The 8,696-nt window shown below is 41.5% G+C and overlaps 1 protein-coding gene and 1 pseudogene across 2 annotated transcripts; both read right to left on the reverse strand.

Annotated features, from left to right (window-relative positions):
* Positions 1-466: 466 nt before the first annotated feature.
* On the reverse strand, positions 467-2,064 carry LOC112937623 (disease resistance protein TAO1-like; annotated as a pseudogene).
* On the reverse strand, positions 2,017-7,963 carry LOC4326532 (putative disease resistance protein RGA3). 2 transcript variants are annotated; one of them, XM_066306771.1, is made up of 5 exons: positions 7,755-7,963; positions 7,486-7,607; positions 6,518-7,002; positions 5,084-6,247; positions 2,017-4,351 (listed from the first exon to the last, which is right to left on the reverse strand). In XM_066306771.1, exons 3-5 carry the CDS (start codon positions 6,821-6,823, stop codon positions 2,168-2,170), a joined length of 3,654 nt encoding a protein of 1,217 aa, XP_066162868.1. In that variant the 5' UTR covers positions 6,824-7,002; positions 7,486-7,607; positions 7,755-7,963; the 3' UTR covers positions 2,017-2,167. The 2 variants fall into 2 exon arrangements, with proteins under 2 accessions (XP_066162868.1, XP_015649424.1); XM_015793938.3 differs by lacking the exon at positions 7,486-7,607.
* Between the last annotated feature and the right edge of the window lie 733 nt (positions 7,964-8,696).

Raw genomic sequence — 8,696 nt, forward strand, 5'->3', positions numbered from 1 at the left:
TGGTTGCATGTAAAAGGTACAGACATGCAATGAGTACTAGTTGGGATCTTGTTGAGTTTTTATGTAAGATCAAGGGTCAAAGCTTGCTTATCCTATATAAAAACGCGCTTGCTTATCGATAATATAAGTATGGTTGATTAGTATAATGATTTGAAGTTCTGAATCTATTTCGTTGTACAGCTAGCTACAGTAGTTCTACTTCCTGGTTATGTAGCCAGTGGTATTTGACCATTCTGATTGACTGAAGTTATATATACATGGATTTGTTCATTTGATAACTATAATTTGTTCGTTATTATTTCAAGTTATATACTTGGATTACGTGCGTACAACTGCACAAATTAAATCCTACAGTTCACTGATATGATACGCATGAATTAGGTAGGGCAAGCTCACATAGTCGAAGGGGAAAATGGCCAATCCATTTAGGACAAGAATCTGTTGATTCTCGAAACGGCCCAGAGCAAAGGCCTGTTCGAATTCGCTGCCACACAAAGCCCATTGCATCTTAACAGTTGAATCATCATGTGATTATTTGTTCTGTTCTATGTTCTTTATGGTGAACTGGAAATGCAATGTATAAGGTCTCAATGCAAATTAGAGCTTCAGTCCCTGAGAGCAAGCTACACGGTTAGTCATTACTGGAGAGATGCCAAATGTGCTACAACATGAGTAGCAAGTGAAAACTGATAGGACAGAACATGGTTTAAAGCAGAAGGGCACAATAATCATTCTATTCGTAAATGAGAGGAACAACCAAAGAAACACAGTACGGGGGCTGCGATATAGTTACCTTAAGATGGCAGCATATTCAGAAATCACTGGAATAGACATGCATGTAGAGCTTTTCTTCGTCTTGCCTCTCTTGTTTATGTTCTCTGTCCTGAGAAGAATGCCCACACTCTGCCGTGTTCTGCAGAAATTATGACATACGATTAAATGATTAATACGAATCACACCTGCTGCCGAAAATATCACAAGTTGGAAAAAAACTGACAATTCAAAAACATGCACAGCTAGCGAGGGATCCGTTAATCCCCGTTAACACAAAGTATTCGTACACTAAGCAGTACTCAAATGAGGCATCACAGGCACACAACACACTAACTTGGCATGCAAGAGAACTGAACTAATTGCACAACTAAGAGATAGCACCTAAGAATAACATATATCATAGAGAAGATAAATATTATTTGCTGAATTCCTAGGTCATCAAATATACTGCTGAAGAAAATGCAAATGAAATGAATAAATATTACTGGGTTTTTGGGAGGTTCCATACCTTTGATCCTTCGGCTGTTTGTCCCGGTATGAATATTTCATTATTAATATGATTCTAGGGATGTAAGAAATATTGCTGGCATCCTCCCCTTGGCACCTCTCAATGAGTCTTGGACAGTTCCAAATGTTATAGTTCCTTCAAGCTGGTATGGTTCCGTATGCTCTCCGGTAAACATGTCATGTTGGGCGAATCAAAGATGTTAATTTGTTTCAGACAAATGAACTTCCCTATCCATTCCGGTAGGCTACTGAATCCTCCCAACCATAGCTCATCAAGAGCAATAAGATTCTTCATGCTTTCAGGTAAATCTGTCAAATCGGGACAACCTTGGATTTCAATGCATTTTAGCGAAGCAAGGTGTCCAAACAATTCTGGTGATATCTCCAGCCCTTCACATCCCTCCAACAGCAGTTCTGAGAGCGATAATATTCTTCAAGCGATCAAGTGGAAAAGTCACCTTGGCAGTTCTGAGAAGCCTCAGCCATTCTGGTAGCGTCTCCAGCCCTTCGCATCCCTTCAACCGCAGTTCTCTTAAAGCGGTAAGGTTCAGTAAGCTTTTAGGCAGAGATGTTAGCTTGGGACAATTAATGATGGTAATGTATTCAAGGGAAACGTGCTGCCCCAACCATTCTGGCAACATTTCCAAGTCCTCCCAAAACCCCAATTCTAGTATTCTAAGAGCAGGAGCCAGCTGCAAACATATTTTAAGGAAATAAATGAGGAGAGAGAAGAGCAGCGGGCTACAGATTTGTAGCCAGCTATAGCACGGACTCCAAGACGCAGTGTGTGTATGACAGATGGGACCAGGTATTAATAGTGTAGTACATAACTATTGTATGGATGGGCTATTATATTGGCTATAATTGAATTGGAGCTAGTAGTTGGCTATACTATTAAACTTGCTCTAAGAGAGAGAAAGCACTGGATGACATCGGGCAACGTCCGCAAGCCGCTGCAACGATGTACTTCAAAAATCTCAAGGGTGGCAAGTCTGCCCCACCTGTCAGGGGAAAAGTGGCAATTACCTATGACCACACGAAAAGGAAGAGTGGAAGACACAAGGCTCCTGAATCCTCGTTCTGGCAACACCTCGTCGCTACTGTCCAAGTACCAGTTCATACTTCTTGGGGGATATGGTAGGAAACTCAACTTTGGGCAGTTATCTACCTTCAAAACATGTAAATTAGGGATTAAGAACTCTTCATCTTCTTTACCGGACCGTGTTGTCCACCACTCTTCCAAGTTAGTCATTCTTTCCAACCAAATAACTCTTAATTTCTTACAGTTTCCTTCCTCTCCATAGAATTCCTTGCCAATTCTCCTAATGCTGGGCATGTTATTCATCCTGAAATGTCTTAGGTTTGGCAACTGGCCAAATGCAGGAAGAGAATCACATGTTGCTAAATTACAGATCCTAATGCACATGAGATAAGGGAGATAGGAGGATATGCCAGTCAACCAGGATGGGAAATCCTTGCACATGTACCCATCCAACAAAAACTCTTCAAGAGTCCGAGGAGGTATGAGGTTCTCCAGCACCAATTTATCCTTGTCCACACTTCTTGTGCCACCAAGTTCCCAGGAAAATTTTAACCAACGAAGCTCCACCATATCCCGCAAGTTAGCTTTCCTAGCATCTTCTAGCCGCTCAACATTTTCAAGATGTCTAACTTCCAGCTCACGACAACGCAGTCTCCCAAGCTCCACTATACTGCTGAAATCAGCATTTTCTATCTCATGCACATCATGTTCTACAGTGCCAGGCAAATTTAAATGTTTTTTAATAATTTGAGTCTTATGAAACACACATTCTGATCCTGTAGCAGTGTTAAGCAGGGTGAGACTACTCATATTACTGATACTATCTGGCAAGCCATGCATATTATAACAACCAGTAAGATCCAGGACTTGAAGACGAAGGTCACCAAGTGAAGATGGAAGACTTTCAAGACTTACGCAATATGACAAATTAAGATGCTTCAAATTAAACATGTTGCATAATGACCAGGGCAATGACTGTAGCTTAGAACAACTTGTGAGGTTCAAAGACTGGAGCTCAGAGAGATCACCAAAGCATTCAGGGAGTTGTATCAGCCCATGGCAGTCTGAAAGATTAAGGTATTTCAAATGCTTAAGTTGGCAAAAGGTTTTTGGTAGCACTTGAACCCTGTAGCAGTCAGACATATCCAAAACCTCAAGTCTATAAAGATTACCAAGATCTTCTGGTAGTTGTTCTAGCTCATGGCAGTCTGAGAGGATTAGGTGCTCTAGAGACTCAAGGTTAAGACTATCTGGAAGTTTGGTTAGCTTTGAACAACTTGACAAGTTTACAAATGAGAGTTTAGCAAGGCTACCGAATTTACCAGGGAGCTTTTGAAGAGCACAACAACCTGATATGTCTAGATGCTGTAAGCATTTAAGGTTGTTAATTGATTCAGGCAACTCTTCAAGCTTAGCACACCCAGATAGGTTTAGAAAATATAGCTCAACAAGGTCTGTGACTGATGACGGCAGTTTATTAAGGTTACTATTCCTTGATAGGTCCAAATAACAAAGTTTTTGGAGGCTACCAATGTTGGCAGGCAATATTTCAAGAGAGCAATTGGAGAGAATTAGACTCTGCATATTTTGAAGTGTGTGGAAAGATTTAGGGAGGGATATAATAGGAAAGCCTGAGACATCAAGATACCCCAGCAACATCAGTCGACGAATGGAAGATGGCAGGACTGGATTGCTTGGAGTAGATTGCTCTTCATTGGACAATCCACTCAGGTCCAATATACGTATGTAACTGGTTTGAGAGAATGCTTTTCGGGGAAGTTGCATTTCAGGACATTCTCTAAAACAGAGGGTTCGTATCTTGCAGGGTATATGTTTAAAAATCTCAGTTCGCTTATGGTAGTTGACCAACTGTGCATGTCGACAGTAATGCTCATTAGCTTTGTCCCATGTTGTTGGTTTGTTGGCATCCATAACAAGGACTTCATCAGCAGCAATTATTTTTGCAAGATCATACACTAAATCATGCATGGTGAGCTTTCGTGGAGCTTTGGCATGCACTGGGCTAACCTGCAAAAATATAAAGCAGACATTGAAATTATTAGGTAGGAGTATCAATGAAATACATGTCTTTTGAACAGCTTTCATGGATGTCGAACTCTTACATGTACAGATTGAGAAATGGCAAAATCAAAGAAACAAGACAAAACAGATTACAAACACATTTATATCTATTATTCTCCAGGCTGTCAAAAAACACAATGTAATTTGTACTGCACATAGACCAATAGGAAAATAAAAGAAGATATTTACAAGGAATGCACATTTATTTTGTGTTGGAATATGAAATATGGCATGTATCAGTGAATAGACTATAAAATACTATAGGTAATAATTAGGGTTACAGGTGATAATAAATACTCACTACAGTCTCAATGGAAATAAATAGGGGCTATATTACGAAAGGTATTGCAACCCAATTTCAAGCACGAGTATAGCAAAGTAAAAATATAATATATATTGAGAATAAGTGTAATTAAAATAGAATTATGAATAAAAAATGAAGATATTGAAATGTTTGGTTACGAATGTTTGACCAATCATGCATAAAATATTCTATCAGAAACATATGTTCCTAGCAAGTAATGATGAACTATCTATGTAACCATTACTTGTAAGTTACCTACAAGAAAAATGTAAATATAAAGTCACTGTTTCATTTTACTAGCAAGGCATACTGCCATACCCCCAAATAATAAATATACAGTGCATGAATGGCCAAACAGGAACTTAAATACTTACTGATGAAGACTTGGAAATCTGAAGAAAGGACATCCCCAGAAGATAATCAATACAACTTTGACCAGTATGCCTTGCTTGAATGTATCCAAGGGCGCTCCATTGCAGGATCAGGCGGTCACTGTCCACAACGAAGCCCTTCGAGAATGATGCAAGACATGTAAAGCACATTTTGTAGTTTGGCTTCATGTAGTAATAGCTCAACAAGACGCGTTCCAAAGTGTCTCGCCGATTATCTACTATGAAATCCAAAACAATCTTTCTGTCTCTTATATCTCTCCATGCCTCAACGGTCCTTTGCTCAGACATTACTTGCCCAAGAGCATTAGCCACCAGTGGTAGTCCCCCGCACCTCCCAGCAATTTGCCTTCCGATTTCCTCTAAGCCACTTTGATCATCATCAGGTCCAAATATTCTTTGCTTCATCACCTTCCAGCAGTCATCAGGTGATAAAACATCCAAATTGATATGATCGGCCTCATGCACAGGGCATATTTTCCGCTGATTTGCAAGACAACCAGTGTGTAGTACTTGCACTACACTTCCATTGCGTGTAGTTACTATAATCTTGCTACCCTTGCCGCCATGTTGTAACATCTGCTTCAACTTTTCCAAATTTTCTCCATATTCTTCCCAGAGATCATCTAGACCAATCAAGTATCTCCTATTGGCAAGTTCTTTTATCAGATTATCTTGTACAAACTGCAAGTTGCAGTTGTCTAGGCTGATACTTCTGTTTGCTCCTCTGATGATAGCTTTCCCAATTTTGAGCAGATCAAAATCCTCTGAAACATAAACCCAGATTTTCATATCAAAGACACGGACCCTTTTGTCTGCAAAAACTGCTTGGGCTAAGGTTGTCTTCCCTAGTCCACCAAGCCCAACAATTGGAATAATTGAGATATCCTCCTTGGCTTCAGTTTTCAATAGAAGGCTGATTATTTTTTCTGTTTCAGCATCCCTCCCTAGCATTCCAATCTCCATATCATCACTGACAGTAAAAGTTTCGTTGCTTCTACTCCCTTTTGCATGTGGTTCATGACGCACAAGATTGAGCATCTTGCCATCCTTTTCTATTGCAACTATTTTATCCCTCAAGTTCTTCATGTTGCGTGCTATGGTCATTTTCTGGAGGAGCGGATTGTTCCAGGAAAAGTATAACTTGAGCTGAAAAATAAAATTGGAGTCAAAGTCACTGTCTATATTAGTGTCCTTTGTAGATCAATTTTCATCTACTCAGACTAGTCTCTGATAGTCCGATATGGATCGGGAAATGGCATGGTAGTGGAAAAGATGAATTTCCTTTTTAATTTTAGAAATTAATCGGGCTGGTATGATGCAAAAAAGTTCCACAAAGAAAATCACACATGTGCAGCAGCTGATCCGTAAAGTTGAAGCATATAACATTTATTCAAACACGACAATATGTGGAAGTACCTTGGATTGATGGTTCCTGATGAGCTGAGCAGCATCGAATTCATCCAGCACGTCCTCAACGTCGTAGGCGACGGACTTAACTTTGGAGAGCCACCGCCGTGCCACTGCTCCATCTTTTCCTACTTGGCGCACCTTATCGTCAGCATCTTGCATCACAGCAACCAGATCTCTCATCTTCTCCTTCATGTCATTCACATCATCCTTGAACCTCCACAGCAGAGTGGCCTCCTCCACTGCGAGGTCGCCAAGCTTGCTGGCGACCCGTCTCGCCACGGAACTCACAATCATCTCTCCAACCCCGCTCATGGCCTCGAAGCTACCAGCCAGCTAGAGCACAAACTCCCTATCTCTCCCACAAGAGTATATGCTGCCAATTTGTTTGTGAAAGCTCTCTTCCCACAAGTGCACTCCGTCTCTTTGCTTTAGGGAAGACCCTACCACAGTCCACCATGAGCAAAGTTATTCCATGCGACGGCATGCTCCACCTACATGTCGCTTGCATGAGCAAAGTTATTCTATTTGCCCACCAAATAGATTTTAAAATTTTTAGTGCGTTTTCCTTAATGAAATTTGGTCGACCGAACCTTTCGGCCGACCCGGCAAAAAATTTTTTAGTGCGCACACTTTGCATTGACACCTGATGTGCTGAGTAGGCAGTTTCAGTGCTTGCTATATCGTCTAAAGGCAAAATGCACTGATTCTGATAAAGCATTAAGATTTGCAAGTATCAGCATTTTGATGAAAGGAATTCATAGTTTAGTCCATGGCATAGTGCGCTTGGTAGGTGGTGCGTGGTGGCCTTCCTGGAGAGGATACATATTTAATATTTTACAGAAAAGGTTAAAGCGATGGAGTCCAAATTAATTGGAAGATAAAATTAAAATGATTTGCAATAGCCAAACAATGGTGAAACCTGGGTAATCTGTCAACAAGAAGAAATGACTATGGAGACTTATCCAACAACTTGCCTTAGATTGAATCCTTTTCAAGCCTTACAAGACATCCATTTTGGAAGGATTTACCCGGCCCGTGCGTGAGGATGAGGACCACACACTATTCAGAATTACTCCTCCGGATGGAATGGGACTGACTGAGGAACAGCCAGCAAGAAGGCAAGAATCAGGGTCGCAACTCGCAAGATGAGATTATTTCCAATTTTTTGAGTTGTGTTAGAGGAATTCGTTTCAATCCCAAATGTTGAACCGGATATACATATTTATAGAGAGAGAGAGCTTACCGATTCCAACACCAGGAAATCGAGGCGCCGCCAGCCACTGCACTTCCGCCTGTGGATAGAAGGGCTCAAGGTGCTCGGCTCGATCCATCGTTCTGCAGAGGGAGAACCCGCTCGACCGCCTCCTCCAACCCCTTCACCGCCTCGCCGCCGGTGTGTTCGCTCCGCCCTTATGGCCGACACGGGGTGAGGAGAGCATCTGCGCCGCCGCCGCCTCTGTCCTCTTGGGCTCACCCCCAACTAGACGAGATCTTCAGCCGACGGCCCACCTAAACACCTCCTCTTAGGCCCAAAATGGTCGTAGGCCGAGTGGCCCACATAGGCCAAGTGGCCCATGGCGCGTACAGACGAAAACGAGGCGGACCCGTGGTTTTGGTACACTGATCTTTTTGAAGAAAAAATTTGCTACACTTTATAAATCAAATAAGGTCAACCCGCCTTGCATGTTGCAAACGTGCCGGTTGTCATTTGTCAACTGACGCGACCAGCCCTAAGTTTGCACATATCAATTATCAAAAAGCGGATTGTAGATCGAAACTCCTAAGTTCCTAGCGTTGATAAGGTAATGGCGATGCCTGGACGACTTAATCCGTACTTCTGTTTATTTAGCCCACTGTGATACATCTCATTAATTAATTCATTCATTCAGTCAAATCAGTCCCAACATTGTAAGATCGTCAAGCTAGCGCCAACTGGTCACGGCGACAAGCGAGAATGAGAACTGTAGACAAATTAACTGTAGTATATTGACGTCGCGAATAAAAAGAATTGTTAGGCATATATATGATCGGTTCATCCATCCTGATCACAAAGAGCGAGATAGTTTAATTTGTCTCGAGGTTGAAGTTGCCACAAGGGGCTGGTTTGGTTTGTTGCCTAAATTAGCCTCACCAATATTTGGCAATTTCAATAGTGTTTAGTGTCTATTTGGTTTGAAGTCAAATT

Source organism: Oryza sativa, chromosome 1, assembly GCF_034140825.1.
Source record: "Oryza sativa Japonica Group chromosome 1, ASM3414082v1".
In the NCBI taxonomy this organism is placed as follows: domain Eukaryota; kingdom Viridiplantae; phylum Streptophyta; class Magnoliopsida; order Poales; family Poaceae; genus Oryza; species Oryza sativa.